General features: G+C 48.5%; 1 protein-coding gene across 3 annotated transcripts in view; it reads left to right on the top strand.

The window, feature by feature from the left end:
* CACNA1E (calcium voltage-gated channel subunit alpha1 E) overlaps positions 1–20,705 on the top strand; it is a 311,105-nt gene that overhangs the window by 279,257 nt on the left and 11,143 nt on the right. For all 3 annotated transcript variants that reach the window (XM_045877252.2, XM_045877253.2, XM_045877254.2), the window contains 9 exons: positions 1,823–1,888; positions 5,829–5,920; positions 6,487–6,652; positions 10,961–11,088; positions 16,178–16,274; positions 18,363–18,468; positions 19,312–19,419; positions 19,978–20,078; positions 20,343–20,449. In XM_045877252.2, coding sequence (XP_045733208.1) covers positions 1,823–1,888; positions 5,829–5,920; positions 6,487–6,652; positions 10,961–11,088; positions 16,178–16,274; positions 18,363–18,468; positions 19,312–19,419; positions 19,978–20,078; positions 20,343–20,449 — 971 coding nt within the window. The remainder of the gene's footprint in view (positions 1–1,822; positions 1,889–5,828; positions 5,921–6,486; positions 6,653–10,960; positions 11,089–16,177; positions 16,275–18,362; positions 18,469–19,311; positions 19,420–19,977; positions 20,079–20,342; positions 20,450–20,705) is intronic.

The following is a 20,705-nucleotide window of genomic DNA, read 5'->3' on the forward strand; positions in this document are numbered from 1 at the left end:
TTGGATTTGGAATCTGATACATGAAATACTCCTAAAACCTTTTTGCTAGAGACCTTCCAAACAAGTTACAGATAGTCTCTCAAGAAATACGTGTCAACCTGTCACGTTATCATGCTCACCAGCTCTCTGTAAAAATGCATACTGTTGAGGGCAATGAAAAGCATGTCAAAACTTGATGGCCAAGTGGTTGGCTTATTGCAGTGAATATAGAACAGTGAAGACAAGGTGAATCTGCCTCCAGGTGACACCATGATGGATAGGTGTTTCCCTTCTGGAACAGTCCCAGTACACAGTATAGAAATTATTTTCTTAAAGTCAGCTTCACAAAGGTTGCCTCTGCAGATACACAGCAGGGAGCCACACAGTATAAGCTGCACCCCCGTGGCCTACCCAAGCCACACCCCTGCACCCCACCAGCCATGAGCATAGCCCCCAGTTCTCCATCACTGACCCCTACTTCATTCTTCCCTGTTTTTCCTTGTTTTGAGTTAGAATTTATAACATGATAAGAAAGGCAATCAGAATGTATCTTTGATCTTTTTCCAAAACCTGGGGGTAAGGAGAGATGAGCTAGGGACTGAAGACATTGGAGTGTAGAAGGTGGAATGAGGGCAGGAAGTAAGCAGAAGGTGGGAGAAGGTAGCAGCACCTCGAGCAGTAAGAAACCTATCTCCCTTCCTTCTTCTATCAGCAGACAGAGTCTTCACATGGCCCCTTGAAATGAAGCCATTTTTCTTCACAGACCTTGGGAGTCAGCACTTTATCGGGGAAGGGATTATCCTGGCAACTTTCAGTTGCATTTTAATTTTATCCTTTTTTCAAGTTGTAAAAGTCTCCCAAGGCTCTTCATTTAGTTGGCTCTGTTGATAAGCCCTACCCTTGCAGTCTGAAAGCCTTCAATTGATCTCCTGGGATTCACGCTGCACACAGTCAAGATAGAGTGGAGACTCATAGTTGCATCGTCTTCTATGGAGCTTACTGGGTGGTAAAGGAGGGAGGTTTCCATGTCAGCACTGGGATCACCCCAGAATTATGGAACCCACTCTGGCCCTAAAACCAAATTGCCCTATATCCTCCCCCAGCCAGAGGCCAGTTCCCTATCTTACATTTCCTTCACTTGCCCCTTGCCCCCCTTATTGAAATGTTATCATCCCAGGGTGGCAGTTACCTTGCACAATATGGAATTTTGTGCCGCATGGCTTCATGGCAGGGTTTTGCAGTGGCTAACACTTGAAAGGCTTTTTGGAGTTTTGCATGACACATAATGAAGTGTCAGGAGGCTTAAACACTAGAAGGTGATGTTTCCTCAGAAGATGAAGGTGCCTTCTACGAAATGATGAACAACTGAGACTCTCAGCCCGTTCACTTTGCTCCCAGATTCTCCATCAGGGGCTTGGCATTGAGTGAGGGAGTGGGAAGGGGAATTTGGGAGCCAAAGCTAGGCGCTTACTATGTAATTTGATCACAATTGCCCACATTATTAATATTCTGCAATGCAAATTGGAATGCATCCCAAGCCCAGGAAGTTTCCCCAGCTCTCCTTGGAGATCTGGGCCATACTTCTGGGTGAGTGAATATTCTTGACAGAAGGTAAATGACAAGCCTCTCCACGGACAGCAGCTTACCTGTCTGTCAGAGGACATGAACATCTGCAAAAGTATGGCACTCTAGAACAGCACAGCCCCAGGGAATAGAGAGTCCCAGCGCCCCCATTTAAATCAGCCTCAGGGCAAGAGTTCCAGTATTGCTGGTGACTGTGGGGTGCGGAGACTGGGAGCTATCTGCCTCTGAACTCATGGTCCTATCTCTGCTTTCCTTCCAGGCCCTCCCTTATGTCTGCCTTTTGATTGCCATGCTTTTCTTCATCTATGCCATCATTGGGATGCAGGTGAGCTCATGTATCGGGCCTGGTGGGGGACAGTTGTTGCCCAGATTGTCACTGGCTTACCAGCCCAAGCACACAAGATTGAGGGTGAGGCTCATGATGATCCATTTCTCAGGATCTCCCATATTTGAGCTAGACCTAAAAGAAAGTCAGATGGTTGTTCTCTTGTATACAGCAACACAAAATGTGTCTAAGTCTTGAATGCCTGAGATTTATGCCCTAAGACCTACCACTGGGAGCAACTCCCGGGGTTCCTAGTAGCCTGCCTAATCCTAAGGGTACCCAAGGGCCATGGTCCTGCTGATTCCTCTCAAAGGGCCAGGCAGCTCCTAGACAGGCCTCTTGGGTTACCACATCTTTTCCAGTTTTGGAGTTGAGAAGTGGATCAGGTTCCCACCCTGGATATTTATGCGGGTAGCCAGAGGCCCACGGAGCAGAAGAGGCCATAAGATCTTTCTAAAGCGACTTCATCTGTGACAGATGGACTCCTGTAAACAGCCAGCAGCTCATCCCATGAACCTATCCAGTTGGATACACTGGATTGTCTGCCTGTCTCAGGGAGGCGAACTTTCTGACTTGGAGATGTGGAGACTAAACCCCAGCGTGGAAATTTAGCCAAGTGGCAGTCTCCTGCATTCAGCCAGTCTGGCCGCCTTTGGACTGCCAGCCGTCTTGTCAATAGTACCTGTCATCTGGGGCCACTGTGCACATCTCCCAGGCTTGCTGTGTTAGGAGCCTTTTTCCAGAGTGTCTCTGAAATGTCTCTTCTTTTTGCTCCTCTCTCATGTGAGCACTTCTTAATTTTATTCATCTTCTAACCACATTCCTGGAGAGTTTTTTGTTCTCCAAAAAGACAGCCGAATGTCAAATGTGAAAAGGTGTGAGATTTGGTTGAGAAGTAATGAGTTCTCCTTCAATGAGGATATTTCGGTAGAGATGTCATGATGGTGTCAGGGCTGTGTTGTAAGTGGAATCCCTACTGAAATTTCTGATCAGCGTGATGATGTCTATTAAGGCCCTTCTAACTCTCAAATATTTGATTCTAGAATTTAAATGTTCTTGAATAGCCAAATAGAAACTTAATCAATTATTGCCCATGCTTAAAATAGCTCTTACCTCCTTTTCATCTTAAACCAAAATAAACCAGTATAATACCATCTCCAGTACTCAACTGTTCTTGATATTGCTGATAATGATGATAAGGCTGTTTATCATCACTTGATTTCCTGGATGTTCCAGACATGTGTGCTCTTACCCCATGTGTGCTCTTATCCCCATCCTTCCTCCCTGTCAGCAGGCACACACACAGTCCATGACTAACATATTCAGGAGTGATGTGAAAATGTTTATGGGTGGATTTCATTGACTCCATTGATGCTTAGCATAGTTAAGTAACTTATAACATGCTCAAGGGCTCAGTAAGTGGGAGAACTGAGATTTAAATTTAGCTTTGTCTGCTACACGGCGCATATTCTTACTGTACTGCATGTTCTCTCCTCCCACCAACAAGCAAATACAAGTATTTCTTTGACCCTTTAGTGGAATGTGAGAGTTGTTCAGTCATGAAATTGTGATCTTTACAATAACTGCAATGGCTAATATTTTATTGCCCCGAGACTTCTTTCCAAAAAAATAAGAGCACTATTTCCATTACACAGGGATGCAAATGGCTTTGCCACTGTGATTTGCCTTTAGATGGCCATCTTCCTCCTGGTCCCTGATGGAGACCCCGCACCAAGCACATTGCTGACACCTAGCTTGTGACTAGAGAAATTGTATCTAGTATAGTCATAACAAAGCAGAGGGATCCATTTAAACAGAAAGACATAAAGGCAGAAGACCAACATTGGAAAGATATAAATAGGAATAGGATGAATCTATGAGAAGAACCATTATTCTGAACTTCCACAGGCATCTTGGAAGAAGAGAGAGCTTTGCAGAGGAATCTGAAGATGGAAGGAAGGAGTAACTTGCTGGGTATGGGAAAGAGTCCTGGGGCACAGATCATTAGAAGGTGAGGCTTTCAGCCTCAGCTCCTGCACTGACCACCTGTATAAACTTGGTCAAGTCACTGAGCCCCTCTGGGCCTTAAGACCCTCACCAATACAGTAGAGGAGTTAGATAGATGTCTTCACAGGTCCTTTTATGTGCCAGAGTTCTGTGATTCCAAGTGAAAGTATATTTAAGCTTGTACTTCCATTAAGTTTTCTGGTGGGTCTCGGTATCCCTTCTTTCTTTTTCATGCCCTTTTGGTGTAAGAAATTTGGTTTGGGACAAGAGCTAAGTGAAGGCTAAAAAAAAAAAATTAAGGACTGACTTCACTTTTGGCTTGAAAACTAGAGTAGATTCAAAACAGCTTCAGTTTCTTTGACTGTTAGACACATGCCTCATGCAAAACCCCAGCATGCCCTCCAACCAGCTGATGACTGGATAAGGTATTGGAGAAAATCATAACGAGGACAATTAATGATGGCTGATGACTGTCATATGTAGAAAGAAAAAAAAAACAAAACACTGTAAGTTGTGTGGATGTGATGAATGAGGGATAAATCGTGGATGCTGGACCAAGAGGGTGAAAAGGAGAGACGGTGATGTGAACGTAGGCAAGGATGTTGGACAGTTTCCTCCTGGGTGCCTGGAACTAAATGTAAGGGGGACTTTTTAATTGCTACTATTTCTGTTTGTGGGCCCTCCACCTGCTTATCTTTCTCCTTCCTTTCTTCACTGGTGCTGCCTCGCTTGCCACTTCCATTCTCCCTGAGAGACAAGTAGTATTTGGGTTTTGAAAAACAATGTTGAGAACAAATTCCCAAAGCAGGTGTCAGTAGGAGTTATTTGAGCAAAATAGCTGGGGGCAGAGATTGTTCCTCAATTGCACATTCTCAAAACTGTTCGGGGGAAAAATGTGTTCCATTTAGCATAAATTAGGTAAACTGAAGCATGTCATGTACAGACTGGAAATTGTCTCAGATGTCTGGGAAAGCGACCTGTAGGCCTTCGGTAGTACTGATATTGACTTGTGAGACTAGATCCTGACACCTGAAACATGGTTGGGGGGGAGGGCAGGGAGTGCATGTGGAAGGGCGCCCTTCTCATCTGAAGAGACTTAGGGTCTCAGAGTTCAACATTATTCACTGTCTGTGGACAAATATCTCTGAGTTTTCCCTCTTTTTTCACATTAATTTGCGTGGTGACCACATTCCAAGCTCAACAACCAACAGCAGACTAGTAAACTCATTCTATAGCCAGATCTACCCAAATTCATTTTCTTTCTCCTTTTCTAAGTATCCGGTTGTCCTGACTTTCTTCATCCTCTTTGCTGGGACTTGGCTTTGTGTGCCTTCGTTCTCGTGGATTCTAGATTATAGATGTACTGACATTCTCAGTTTGACCCTCTGGATAAGAACATATCCAAGGAAGATCAAGGTGCCCCTCTCTGACCCACACTGCTTGCAAATTCCAGGATAGTATCTGCCCAAGCCGTAAATCACATCTTCTGCAAGTACACATGCCCCTCTCATTACTACCTGAGACAGGAAGAGAGGGGTAGTTCCTTCCCTGCACTTCTGTGATGGGGTACATCTTTGACAGACTGCTTGAGTACCATGGTGACAGGTACCATGGAAATAAAAAGACCAAATTAGGTGTGGGAGGAACTACCTACAGGCAGAATGACTTCAAAAAGTTCTTGCCTTCTATGGTCCTGCGTCCCCTTTGCTGCACTGGAGAATGTAATTACTTCTTCACAGCAGGCCGGGAGCGTGGGATCCACCAACCTGTCTTGGTTTGAGTTGTCTGCGTCAGGATTAGGCCACTGGGAAGGGTTATGCGTATGGATTTGCCAACCCTAGTAGATGCAGGTGCATCTAATATTCATGTGCAGGACAAGACACATCACACAGCCAGTAATGCTCTTTGGTTTTTGTTGTTTTTTCTTTTCAAGGTATTTGGAAACATAAAATTAGATGAGGAGAGTCACATCAACCGGCACAACAACTTCCGGAGTTTCTTTGGGTCCCTCATGTTACTCTTCAGGTATCTGGATGCATAACTGTTTTTAGCTGGCGCTCTCTTGTCGAGGGAGATGGAGTCAGTCTGCCTTTTCCTCCTATTTGTCTCTTTATTCTGCTTGCTCTGCTCCTATTAAGATACACAGTGGAGTAGAGGCAGGGGATGGGGAGGGGCAGTGGCTCTGAAAAATGGCTCCATTGATGATGGGAAGTTTCCTCAACATCTTTGACTCAGCAGGTAATTTGTAAACTGCAAGTTTAGAATATGTGCACCAGGACTGAGTAGGGAAGGTGAGGACAGATTCCTCCAGATCAAATTCCATTTAAGGGCTGAAACCCTGATGGCCAGGTTTATGTGGGGTCTCGGATAGTCCCACCACTGTCTCTACCACTGTCAGCAGAGAAGCAGTGGGTGAAGTGGCAGAGCCCAAGAGAGACCTCCTTGGCATGCTCCCATCTCCGGATGGAAAGCACTAGAGGGAGGAAACCTGCAGAGGAGAGAAAGGGATTAGGTGAGTTGGGAAGGAGGGCCAAAGAGAGGATGAGACACGCAGACCTCCTACAACTAACCAACATGTCTTTGGGGCTCAGGAGTGCCACAGGTGAGGCCTGGCAGGAGATAATGCTGTCGTGCCTCGGGGAGAAAGGCTGCGAGCCCGACACCACTGCACCTTCGGGGCAGAACGAGAATGAGCGCTGTGGCACAGATCTGGCCTACGTTTACTTTGTCTCCTTCATCTTCTTCTGCTCCTTCTTGGTGAGCAAACCCTGCATTCTTGGCTCGAGATATGGCCTGCCCTACCCTACCCTACCCTACCCTACCCTACCCTACCCTACCCATCCCATCCTCCAAGGAACTCTTGAAGGCCAGGATGCTTAGCGGACTCCCAGGTAAGTGGCTTCCCATGGCTGCCACCAAACAGATTTTGTTGCCTCTAGGGAAGGTTTGCTGTGAGAAGGAATGATGAGTAGAGTGGAGTTTAGGGAATAGATTATTGAGTTTCATGTTGAATCTGTTGTGACCCAGAGGACATCTCTCTTCGCCGTACCTCAGGGATTTTAGCTTACAGGTAGGGCTAAGAATATCTTACCTCTCTTTTGGAGCCTTTCAAACTGTTGAGAAGAGGTACCTCAGGAATACAAAGTGATAGGATTAATAAGAGTAGAGTGGTGACAAGATACAGTGTCACAGATGCAGTCTCTTGACTCATGTCACTATATTTGACGACAGTTGGCCAACTTGACAGACATGAAAGGAAGTGATCACTTTGGGCATATTAGTAAATATTGAGTGACATATGTGGAGCACGGCTACTTATAAAATGGTGAGAAGCCCTAGGTGCCTTCTTAATCCGTTCTTTGGGCGAAAGCATGAATCAGCACCCTGGCCTCTCAAAATCTCTACCCTGCACAACCCTAGACAAGGTGCTACCAGATCTATTAAATTGTCAGTCTGGTGTTTCTGGCCACCCTGACATCCCTCAGCGTGGCTTCACTGCTCATGTCACTGACTGTACAAAAATCTAAAACTAGGGGCACCTGGGTGGCTCAGTTGGTTGAGCATCTGCCTTTGGCTTGGGTCCTGGTCCTGGGGTGCTGGGATCGAGCCCCACGTGGGGCTCCCTGCTCAGCGGGGAGCCTGCTTCTCCCTCTGTCTGCCTCTCTGCCTACTTGTGCTCTCTCTCTGTCAAATAAATAAATAAAAATCGAAAAAAAAAATCTAAAACTAAAGCGGTGCCACTGAGAAGTGGTTAACTTTGCAGCTATGCATTAGCAAATGAATTAGGTCGTGTCCAAGCATTTCTGCCTCTCTAAAGTGATCACGAGGGATTTGCCATGTGTCCAGCTCACTGGTGTGGAGAAGCTCTCTGGTGTGGCTTGCAGGCAGACTTTTGAGGGTGGCCATCAGGTTAACCTAGCAGGGAGTGAGCCAGCTGGAGACTCAGGTAGCCCTACATTGTGGTCTTGGCTTTGCTGCTGTCCTAGCATGGTCACACACTTTCCCTTTTATAGCTTCTGTAAATGGGAGGAAAAATGACTTGATAATAAGGGTACTATTTACATGGTGAGCGGGTACATGTGTTTTTAATACACTCCCGTCTTGTGGGTGTGAAAGGTTTTTCAATTAAAAAAGGAGCACAAAACAGCATCTTAGAAGCACGGGGGTGAGGCTGTGAGTGGGTTACAGCCTCTCTGTCAACCAGAGGTAAAGGGAGGAAGGCCCACGGGTGCCGGTGCTTATTGGTGGGGCATGTGGACAGCTTGGTTTTATCCTCCATGGTGTAAGTGTTTAATAATAAATATTTAAAAAGAAACCAAAGATATAACTGGAAAATTCATTAGAGACTAAAAAGGGACTTTTAGAATTATGAGATAGAGGGTGCTGCATAATTCACATTCATGTTATTTTTAAAGAGGATATGATTCAGTATGAGCTGATGTGCTTTTGAATCTCAACCCTCTGGGAGATTGACTTTGTGACCTTGGGCGAGTCACACAGCTTCTTCGCTCAAACCAACCACTCCAGAAAGATTTACTGATCCGCTGCGATGTGCCAGGCTGCATGCTTGGAGCTGAGAATACAAACGTGTGTAGGAAGCACTTGTGTCCTCGAAGGGCTGATGGCAATTAAGTCTGCCTCCCGAGGTTAGAGCAGACACCACACTATGAAAGACTATACAAATATAAAGCAATGATTTTGTTAACATTAGTAATAAGTACCTTGAAAGGCATGTAAAACACATGTGTGGATACGTGGAAACCCCTTTAGAGCCCAGGCAGTGATTGAATATATTCACTAGGGCTCCAATTTCAGGGACAGAAAGAAAGGCCCGGCACATGCTGGGATGTGCTCCCCAAATAACAGCGGCTTAACCAACAGGGAGGTTTATTTCCCTCACACACCAGTGAGGTCTGGAGGAAGGCAGTCCAGGCTTGTTATGGTGGCTCTACAGAGTGCTTAGTGCCCCAGACACCACCTCCAGGGGCCAGACCTCCAGGCACCCACGCATGTCCTAGGTGGCAGGACGGAGGAAGGCAGGCAGGCAGGAATGAGACGGGTTGTTAGGATGCAGGCAGCAGGCTCTCTCAGAGAAGACTCCAACCACGTCCTGTCTCCAGACTTTCTCCTTATCTTTATTTTTTAAGAGATTTTTATTTGAGAGTGAGAGAGAGCATGAGAGTGGGGTGAGGGGCAGAGGGAGAAGCAGACCCCCCGCGGAGCAGGGAGCTCAATACAGGACTCGATCCCAGGACTCTGGGATCATGACCTGAGCCAAAGGCAGATGCTTAACCAACAAAGCCACCTAGACGCCTTTCTCCTGATCTTCTGTGTCATCCGCACATCTGGCACCTCCATCCACCTGGGAACCAACAGCCTCCTCTCACCCTGGCAGCCGGTTGTGTCTCTCAGGCAGGACTCTTACTCTGGAGTGACGGAAGGCCCAGCTCCATCTGGCCTAAGCAGAAAGGGATTTTATAGGCACGTATAAATGAAAAGTCCTGGGGCAGGAGAGGCATAAGCAGGTTTCTTTCTCTGCGTATGATCTCTTCCTCCAGGCTCCTCCATGAGAGCTCTTTCCTCAAACACCCCAACCTGTGGCGCCAAGATGGTGGTAGCAGTTCCAGACCCGATCCTCACACATTCAAGACGGACAGGGAAGAACAAATCTATTGCCCAGAAGGTCCAATACCATTTTATAGGCCGTGATTGGATCACCAAACAGTGTGGCCCAGGGAAATGGGATTCAGCGACTGGCTGAGGCCCAGATCACAGGTGGTGCCCCATTGAACCATGTGAACTGGGAATAGGGTGGGGGTCCCCAAGAGACCAGAGGTACAGTAAATGAGTGCTAGGCAGCCAAGAAGCAACAACAGTGTGTGTTCACGGTGCTCAAGTCCTGTCAATTCCATGTCCTTTGATTCTCGACTATCACCACTATTGGTCCAGGAGCACCGCAAAAAACTCCCCACAGGTCTCCTGGGCACCCTCTGCCGCACTGCTCCCAAGGGTTCTTTCTGGATGAAACATATCTCGGTCTCTCTCCTAGTATAAACCCTTTTGGTGGCTTCTGTTGCTTCCTCATAATTCAGGCCAGAAATGGGCAAACTGTAGCCCAAGGGCCAAATCTGGTTTGCCACCTCTTTTTTTTTTTTTTTTTTAAGATTTTTATTTATTTATTTGACAGAGAGACAGCAAGAGAGGGAACACAAGCAGGGGGAGTGGGAGAGGGAGAAGCAGGCTTTCTGCGGAGCAGGGAGCCCGATGCGGGGCTCGATCCCAGGCCCCTGGGATCATGACCTGAGCCGAAGGCAGACACTTCACGACTGAGCCACCCAGGCGCCCCTGCCACCTCTTTTTGTATGGCCCCTGAGCTACCAATGGGTTTTACATTCCTAAATCGTTATGGAAAAAGTCAAAAGATGGAAGAATATTCAAGTAACAGTATCTAGTGAAGGCTTGCTGTGTTTTAAGCAAGGTGCGAGGCATAGGAACGTATCTCTGGACAGCAGCTTTCTTATTTCCCCTCCTTAGCGTCTGGATCTCTACAATACAGTGGGTGCACAAGAAATGTTGAGCAAATAAGTGAGAGAACAGGGTTTTGGAAGCCACTGAGGGGCATGGACAGCTTCCAAGTGATCATATAGTAAGCCATGCAGTGAGCTCTAAGACACCTCACCAGGTCTCTTGATGGCTCCTTTGGTGGAACAAGGGGCAGGGATGGGGGAAGCTAGAAGGGAAGGTTGGTGTCAGGCCTTGACTTTGAGAATGTTGTCACTGTTGCTGCTCCCTCTGCTGCACATCAATTAAATTAATTGAACAGATAAGAAAGTGACTTTTTGTGGAGTTCTTTGGAAATACAAAGTGGCACTGACGAGTGAAGTAATAAAGCTCACACAATGAAATGTGTGGAAATTATGACGATAACATGTTGCGTTCAGCAAGATCAGCAGTGCTTTAGCTAGGATCTTTCGCCTCACGAACTTTTGCATTCTTGATTTGCCTTGAAGCCTGTTTTCCTGCGTTAGGCTTCCCCTAACTCCACTTCTCCCCTTTGCCCTCCAGATGCTCAACCTGTTCGTGGCCGTCATCATGGACAACTTTGAGTACCTGACTCGGGACTCCTCCATCTTAGGGCCTCACCACTTGGACGAGTTTGTCCGCGTCTGGGCAGAATATGACAGAGCTGCATGGTGCGTAGGCCTCCCGGCCATCCCAGTGGGGCCAGTAACCAGGGCCTCTGGAGTTCCCAAGGAAGGGGTTGGAACCAGATGTCTGCCTGTTACAGAAGGAGAGGAGAGTCCTCTCAGTCGTGGCCTGTGCGGGAGCCCAGGCCCTCAGATTGGCTCTGGTATCAGGCCAGTCATCAAAAACATAGCTTCTTTATCTTCGTTTCCCCTCTCATTCCTTCTGTGACAGGCTTTCCTTTTCTTTGCCAATCTCATCACACAGCCTGTACCTCAGAATGGTTGGTTTCAGTTGCCAGAGGGGCTTCCCGTAATCTTTTTCTTTTTTACCCCTGCCAATGTTTAGTGGACTCCTTTGAGTCACCGGAGCGGGGAGGGGGGTGGGTTGACAAGGGTTTTTCTGGGTCAGTGGAACATCTGGCCATCGTGGTCAGTGACAACAGCGTTTTGTCTCTCTCATCCCTCTCAAAAGATACTGTTCGAGATAACTCAGAAATTATGTTAAAAACTGAGCAAGTAACACTTGAGGATTTTTACTGCATAGAATTGAATTACATGGCAGGAATTAGCGTGAATAACCTCCCCAGGTTTCTTCCACTGTTCCGTATTTCTCAAGTGATGTGCCTTCTGGGCTTTCGAGCAGGGGTTGGCAAACTACAGCCTCAGGGCCAAACATGGTCCGCTGGCTGTTTTTGTAAATAAAGCTTTATTAGAAAACAGCCAGACCCACTCATTCATGCATCGTCTGTGGCAGCTTCCACACTATAAGGCAGAGCTGTGTAGTTGTGACAAAGACAGTGTGACCCTCAAAATCAAAAATATTACCTGACCCTTTACAGAAAAAAAAATTTGTTGATCCCTGCTTGAGAGCTCAAAGGCAGCAATTTGGCCCCTCATGGTTGAGGACAGGGTGACCATTCTGGGAGCACTCACTCCACAGGAACTTTTCTGTCCCATGTCATTTTACCTTTAGGATCTTATCTCACCAATCTACCCATTCTGGTCCCCTTCTAAAAATACTACAAAAAAATGCCATCCTTCCCAGGAATGGCCCACGTTGCTTCCACCTGGAGCCCCTTCATAATCCTAGACTCTTCCTAAAATCTACCCTCCTCTGAGGCTGTTGAACTTGGGTCAAGCGTTGGAAGAGTGAATCAGAATTCCTCTTCCCCTCCGTAATTACTAGTGACTTAGGGCACAGAGTTCTCCAAATCCATTCCTGTTACAAATGGGTGAGCAATGGCATTTACTTTCTGGGTCTACTTTCTGGTAGATAGGCTGCTTAGGGGGAATGTAGGCAGGGCCTGCATCGAACTGGCCCTATGGCCTTGGACAAGTCACCTAACCACACTGAGCCTCCTCATCTGTAAAATGGTGCTAATGATGCCCTGCCTACCTTGAAGGGTGGCTGTGTGGCTTATATTAGATCATGTATGTAACTGTTGTTACAACTGATAATAACCATATGGGAAAGCAACCAGAAATGATGGAACATTGGTTTGAAAAGCGTGGACGGCCATGAGATGGGGAGCCTGAGAAGGGATGTCTTCACTCCCCTGAGAGAGGAGAACTGCTTGTAGAAGAGGCCATTGCTCACCTAGCCTCACTTAGGTGTCTTTGGCTTTCATGTTATCTTGGGACCCGAAAACCTTGTGCATTAAACATGCTCCTCCCCACTCATTCCAGCTGCTGGAAAGAAAGAATTCCATGAGAACTAAAAAAAAAAAAAAAAAAATGAGACTTAGATCGAAGAGCTATGAGAGAGCAAAAATAGAAAGGAGAACCCCTTCTGCTTCGAAATTCACAGCATAACAGGCTGGTTAGAGTTTCATTGGCCTTCTCTTTGAGATGCAGGCGGAAGCGCTATCAGGGATAATGTGAGCCAATGTCTTGGCCAACTGATACAGGATGCGCAGAATACCAGCTTATAGGCAGTACGAACCCACCCACATTCCAATCTCAAGAAACAAAGAGCAAATGGTTAACTGAACTTCCTCTCAAGAATCAAGAGACTTGAAGTACTGATGAGCTGCTATTTAAAAAGAGGAGGAATTAACACCAACATCAAGAAAAGACTAGAAAGAGTAAAGCTGGGACAAAGCCTCACGTGGCTGCTGGCAAGGACCAGATGCTCAGAGGCGGACATGTGGGTTCATAATTTCAGGTAGAAACCATGGTCCATCCCGGGACCAGGAGGTTGCTTCCTTGTTCTGGTCTCTGACAGAGCAGATGCTTTAGGCCCTGAAAATGAATCCATTGTTGATTCTGTCCTTCCCGCAGAAAGCCAGGACTCCCTAGCAGGCCCTTGATAGAAGGGTGGTAAGATAGGTCACATTGTTCCTGGAAGTCTGGCTGGATCTGACCAGGCTGCCTGCCTGTGGGCTGGCTGGCGGGAGCAGAGCTGGAGGGAGAATGTCCACGGCTCCCTCCCAGGCCCCTGAGCACAGATCCAGGCAGTCTCCCCACTGAGGAGAGCAGAGCTTGCCCAAGCTGAACTCTGGAACAATCTGCCGCCTCAAGAAGCAAAGCCCTTTGCCAATTCCCTTGTGCTAACTGTGCTCCTTGCTAATTAGCCTAACGGGAAATTCGTCTCTCTCCATCTGCAGAAAAATGCGGACTTCCCACTGCCCCTGACAGGCGGGTCTGAGTGACTGGCTGTAATCGGTCTCTGTGAAAAGCATACCATTGGGCAGCCCACTTCACGGCAGCCTGGCATCTGCTCTGACAGCTGTCAGAGGCCTGCCTGAACTCTCAAACTCTGTTCTCCGAGGCCTGGCTCGAGCCAGCGTCCATTTTCTGCATCTGGCCGAGAATGGGCCAGACAGGTGTCTTGGGGGCGCTCTGGGCCATTTGGCAGTCCCTCGGGCGCTGGACAGGCTCTGATTTCCTTCGACAACCGGGGCAGTGCAGTTCAGCAAGGTGGTGGTTCTCTGAGGCTTACTGTTCTCAGTCTGTCTGGTCTGGCTTTGCCGGGTCCCAGCGGGGAAAAAAAAAGAAAAGCTGCTCTTCTTCTTCCGGCCATCAGCTTCATGGCTCAGCTGTCAGGTCTTTCCCACCCTTTTCTGAGTGTCCTCTATTAACCCGCCTGTGCTTCCTTTGCAGCGGCAGGATCCCGTATAAGGATATGTACAAATTAGTGCGGGTGATCTCACCGCCTCTGGGCCTGGGAAAGAACTGCCCCTACAGGGTGGCTTGCAAGGTTGGCCTCCCAGTCCCCAGCCATGCCCGGCCGTGGGGTGCAACCTCCAACCCTCCTGTCCGTTCTGCTACACCACCACTGCGCCACATGAGGGAACCTTCATGTTGCTTTCCTTTGAGTTTAAAGAGGTCCAAACCCTCCCAGAACCAGCAGCTGTTACATAAGGAAGAAGGGCACATGGGGGGGGGGGGGGGCAGGGAGGCGGAAAAAAAGGACTTCATACAGAAGGCCGATGTGACCTGTCTCACTGTTCAGCACATGCACACACTCAGTCACGTGTGTATGCACACACAACCACACACACTCGGTCTCTCTCCCCACTCCACCTTAACCTGTAGCTTTCACCAGAGGGACCTCTCCGTCCTCCAGAGAATGTGGACATCTTTGCTGGTTTCCCTTCACTGGAGAACAGAGGGCCTCTTTTTGGTAAAAGTAGCGTCATCCTCCCATGTGTAAAGTAGCAAAGTGTGATCCTAGTCAGCCCTACCTCTGCGCATCCTCCAGCTCCTGGGTAGTCTGGCCAGAAGGGATCGCAACAGCTCAAGGATAGAAAGGAGGTGAGAAACCATGAAGAATCAGAGCTAAAGGGGAGAGTGGTAAGAGAGGGTAGCCCCGGTGGCGTGTGGAAGAATGCAGTAGCTCAGGGGGTCTGGGAAGGTCTTTGTAGGTGACGGAGGGCTCCTGAGCAGATTGCTTGCCTTAGGGTCCTCTGGATATTGCTGAGGGGACCAAGGGGCCTGTCATAACTGCCGCATCACTGCTTGTTTGTGAGACCAAGGACGTTGTTCAGGGGCACATGGGACCCCCTCTGCAACTCTGCCAGACCCTGGGAACTCGAGCAGGAGTGGCTCTGCCAAGCCACCGTCCAAGGCCAAGCCCACTAGATAAGGAAGCCCCTCCTGGCACTGCAGGAGGGAAGGGTGGGCTCTCTGGGCATAGCACGGTCCGGCAGCTGGCAGAAGACGTAGGCCCAGGAAGATGCCAGCGTGGGCAACGGGAAGGAGCTGGCTTGGGGTGGCGACACAGTGACTCCCGTACCCCAGGGGCCAAGCAGCTGCCTCTGCTGAGACTCTTTAAACTGCACCCCTGTGAAACCTGCAGCCGCATGTGGGGAGAGCCGGGAGGGCAGCATGGCATGCGAGATGCTCTTCCTCCTCCTGGTTTGGTTTCTTCTGTCCCCAGCATGCCATCGCCCCGGGGCATGCCGGGAGTAAAGAGCACTCTTCCCCGCAGAGCCAGGTGGAAGCAACGGGGCCGGCCGACGCGGAAAAGCAGCCCACCACTTTGAGTGCAAGTTGCCGCCTCCTGATGCACACACACCACAGAGGGGGATACACGACGTTCCGCCTGTGGGTTGAGAGGAGGAGAAAGGCCCGACTTCCAGGTCGGGGGCCCCATCCCGGCGGGGGCCAGAAATCCTAACCCGTGGCTGGAGCACCGTCTATCCGTTTTATACCGCTCGCACACAGCCCTGGGAATTGCAAACAGGCTTGCGGTGAATGGGGGATGGATAGAGTGAACAGCCAAGTAGGGTCCTGATCATCCAGGAGGAGAAAACTGAGTCCCCACGACTGCGCTCTAGAGTCAGAGGGACCAAAATGTTGCCACCAATGTTCCCGGGTCTGTGTGGGGCGTGATATAAATCCGCACCAGGATGGAGTCACACGTACGATTTGCCTTGATTAACAGGTTTCCTATTCTTTTTCTGTTTGTCCATTTTGTTTCTCTTCTTCTGTTTTCTGTATTATTTTGTTTGTTTTGTTTTGGCTCTCTGGGAATGCCTGTTCTCCTCTCCTCCCGGTTTGCATCCTTTTCCCCACTTCCTATTCCTTTCCCTGCCACCCTCCCTGCCCCACCAACCCACCCCACCCCCACTTACCACCCCTCCATGAGCAGTGGCCGCATCCATTACACTGAGATGTATGAAATGCTGACTCTCATGTCACCACCGCTAGGCCTCGGCAAGAGATGTCCCTCCAAAGTGGCATATAAGGTAGACCACCCCTTCCTTTGTTCTGGGCTAGAGACCAACAGGAAACGGGACCCAGCTGTGGGGAGGCCAGAACATGGGGAGGAAGCTGGGCTGGGGAGGTGGAGGAGGGAACCAAGGGGGAAAGAAACAATGAGATTGAAGGGCAAGGAAGGTTCCTGGAAGTATGGAGTCCTAGAACAATACAAAGCATGCTTGGCAAGACTTCACCATGAGATGTTTTATGTGTGATTCTGTGTTTCTACAAGCATGTGGCTTCTCGTGAATTACCAGATTACCAGAAAGGAAGTGTTAAGTAACGTGTTTCCTCAGAGGAGGCAGAGTGGTGGCCAGCAGGATAGCGTATATGGGCAAGAAGGAAGCCTACAGCAAAACCGCTATCAGAGCCTATAAAAAAAAAAACAAAAAAAAAAACAAACTTTCAATTAGATAAGCTAAGGAAATAAATGCAGAAATTTGTCTAAACACGGTTCAAGAAATTTTTAGGAGAGGGGAAAATCATTAACAAATTTCTTCTTCTTTGACATAGGAAGGAACTGTGGCATGGTTCCTTCTAGGTATCAGAAAAAAAAGAACAACATGATCTCTATGATATATGAGGAAGGATCCAGCCCCCTCCCCCCATCAGCCCAGCTGCTGGGCTCTCTTGTCAGTACAAGGGAAAAGGTGACAACGGGCACAAGTTGCCCTCAGCATTAGATTTGCTTTCTTGGCATGACTGATGATGAGGGCTAGCCCTGAAGTCACGGCTGGATTCCCCATGGCTTGCTCAGAGCAGTGTTGTGTATTGGAAGTCACCTGCTGTCAGGGTACTCCGAGCTTTGGGGCCTGATTTTCTTCTCCACCCATTAGTAATAGTTACTGTGGGGTGTTTAGACTGACCCAGCACTCCGGAGCCCTTTCATCTAGGAAGGCACCCCAGCAATGTTACCACTTGTCTAGAAGCTTAAGGAAGTGGGAGAGAGATGGCACTCAGATACAAACAAGAAACTGACTTTACACTCTAAAACACCACGTCTGTGGAATCACATTAGGTGAGATGTTCCAACGGAGCATTATAGATCCTGCCTTGGGAAGAGACACATCCCTCCCTGCTAGGCTGGTGGTTCTGCCAGAGGACCTTCTAGCTGCTTCTACCTCCAAGTTGTACGGCTCCAGAGAGCATCTCCTTGGAACAGGGCCATTTCAGGTCCAGGACATGGCTCTTCATGCGCAGCTTATGGGCTGGCATCCTTTTTGCTCATGATGGCCACATCCAAAAGGACCAGGTGGTGGGACATGGCATTGAGTTCTTTGAATTTCTGGGATGAAGCTTGGTGGGAGAGGGGGTGTGGGGCCTGGAGGAAAAGTTAAAGGATTCCAAAAGCAAGATACTCTCTGGAAAGTGGATTTGGCCATTTCAGTTTGATCCCTTCCTTCGGGTGAGGGGAACAAGGCCTGCCCACTCTGCTCCTGCCTTGGTCACCCTTCTCTCATTCTCTCCTCTGCGCTCCACAGCCTTCTTCCCCTAGACCCTGTATGCACTCTCTTTTCCATCCTGCTCCACCTCATCCTTTGGATAAGTTGGACTTATGCATGTTTAATCATGTGCTGGCAAATTTCACCTTTTAAAGACTCAAAAAGGGGGCATCAGGATGCATCTTTCAAGTCAGATAAGCAAAGCGAAATCTCCCCCATCACTCTCTTTCCGTGTGAGTTTTGGGGGTATCCATGGGACAAGGGGAAACAGAGAGCAGCCTTGAATCAGGGAATGGAGTCACCTCTCAGAGCTGACTCTTTTCTCTGAGCCACTTCTTTTAAAAATCACTTTCCATCCCTATGAAAGACATTCTTAGGACCATGGAGGAGTCCTGCAGAATGCTAGTCCCCCTTCTTTTGGAATTCGGCAACATTCCCTAGGAAAAAACTAACTACATAGCAGCGAGTGAGCCTTAAGTGAGAAGCAGAGAGAGGAGGTGGGACCGGGGACAGGGAATCCTTGCCCTTCTTTTTTGTCTCTGCATTGACCCTGTACTTCTCTTCTCTTCTCACCAAGGTTTCTTTCGATATTTTTTTTTTCCTCCTGCTGTTTCTTTTCTCTCTTTCGCACAGAGGTTGGTCCTGATGAATATGCCAGTAGCTGAGGACATGACAGTCCACTTCACCTCCACACTTATGGCTCTGATCCGGACAGCTCTGGACATCAAAATCGCCAAAGGTGAGCCGGGGAGGGAAAACGGGATTCTGGAACAACTCACCCGAGGTGGCACAGGATGGAGACGTTCGAACTTGCATCCATCTGACAGCGCCATGATGTGGAAATCAGCTCTGTAGGGTCCTAGTTTCACCTCTGACTTGGTAACTGTAATGTTTGCCATTTCTTCCTGGAAAAATGAATGGTTTGATAATCTCTAAGGCTCCTTCCAGCTCTACCAGCCTGCGATCTTCATTGTCTGGCACATAGTAGGCCCATAGAAGTCTTTGCTTATTGAACGAATGACTTTTGATTCTGTCCTTTCTTTCTTATGTGGTATCATCTCTAATGCCCTGGAAGGTTCATGGCAGGGGCTATCGGGGCAGTACTTTGCTCCTCTCCATTTCTGATTCAGTGATTTAGGAGAGGAAAAGATTACTATTTCCAGATGCACCTCCAGCCTTCCTGCTCTTGCCTGATCCAAATCCTTTTTAAAATCAGGTCACTCAGACTATGGAGTCAGAGTTGCTGGAAGAATTGATGTACGTCTCATGAGGCATGGGAGGCTCCTTATGGCTTTTTTCATTTTTCCCTCTGATATATTAAGCACCTGGGAGGTGTTTCTAATGAATGAGGAAGCTGCTCTTGGTCTCAGGGCCTCAGATCTGTGGCAGGTTATCCCTGAGTCACTAAAAATGGGAGCAGATTTGTGTTCTGCTTCTGGTATTACAAGATCCACTGTCACTAAGTGCCAAGACTTCCTCTGAGAATATGAGGTGCCATGCTGATTCAGCTCCCACCCCCCACCCACTCCCTCAGTCCTTGGTATTTGTGTGTCTGTTCTATTTATGAAAATTTATCTTCTAGGTGGTGCAGACAGGCAGCAGCTAGACTCGGAGCTGCAAAAGGAGACCCTGGCCATCTGGCCTCACCTGTCCCAGAAGATGCTAGATCTGCTTGTGCCCATGCCCAAAGGTGTGGGGTCTCCTCCTGGGTAGCGTTGTCACTGTGGGCTCAACATGCCACGGTCACGTCTTTTGGGAGACTAGGAAATGATCAAGGAGATAAAGGTTGCTCTTTTATCCTTAGGAAACCCAAATCCCCCACTTCTTAATCCCTTTGCATTCACTGAAAACGTTTTTTCAAGATAGGTTGTGGGTGAAACTTCTTGGGCGCATAGCTCTCTCCCTGCCTGTAGTAGTGTTCAGCAAACCCTCACTCATTGGGAATAAGGGTGCTGTGACTTGGACATGGGAATCTAGACCAGTGGAGGTGATGCTTACTCATATGTGGTTTCTCATCAGTATCCTTACTCTCGCTGGGTGGCAGTGGAAGCTCCCTGAGGGCAGATCTGGGACCTCATCACTTTGTATCCCCAGGGTCCAGCACACATGGAGCTCTCCATAAATGTTGGCTAGATGGGTGGCTGAGGGAGCAAACCTGCTTCAGAGAGTGGGGAGGCTTGTGAGGTGTCCTCACTCTCTGCCACCTGTCTTCTCCCTGTTCCCTCCCATGCCACCTTTGTGGTTCTAGCCTCTGACCTGACTGTGGGCAAAATCTATGCAGCAATGATGATCATGGACTACTATAAACAGAGTAAGGTGAAGAAGCAGAGGCAGCAGCTAGAGGAACAGGTGAGGGTCACTGACAGCAGGGGAAGTGGGTGGGCCATGAGGAGTCATAGGAGGGCCCCTCTAGGGCCAGGCCTGCGCCTCCCTGGGGCTCAGAAGCAGAGGCTGGGGTGCAGGGTCCAGGAACGTTCTAGTGTTGGGGATTAGAAACCCAGGGGATCAGAGGATCAGGCATGATCCTATCTTACCCAAGTGAATGGTATCCCCCACTCCCCTGCTGGTAGACCCCATCATCACATGAATTCCTCCTTCCTGCTTTTAACACAGAAAAATGCACCCATGTTCCAGCGCATGGAGCCCTCATCTCTGCCTCAGGAGATCATTGCCAATGCCAAAGCCCTGCCCTATCTCCAGCAGGACCCTGTTTCAGGCCTGTGAGTATAACCAAGGACTCCACAGCCGTCCTGCTTGCATCCGATCACCCAGAAATGGCCAGGAAGTAATAGTCTGAGCCAAGTGGTCCTTTCTCTGAGTTTGAGAAGACAACAGTTTTTATTTTAAAATGGTTATTCAGCGGGGCTAATAGCATGTTCAGTCCTGGGGCCAGCTCGAGAGAGAGTGAATGGACAAAGAAAGAAGGGCATACGTTCATGTCTTCACTCTACAAATAAGAAACTGGGGACTAAATAA

This window comes from Mirounga angustirostris, unplaced genomic scaffold, assembly GCF_029215605.1.
Source record: "Mirounga angustirostris isolate CCGP_5_RB_7025 unplaced genomic scaffold, mMirAng1.0.hap1 SCAF_6, whole genome shotgun sequence".
Taxonomy (NCBI): Eukaryota; Metazoa; Chordata; class Mammalia; order Carnivora; family Phocidae; genus Mirounga; species Mirounga angustirostris.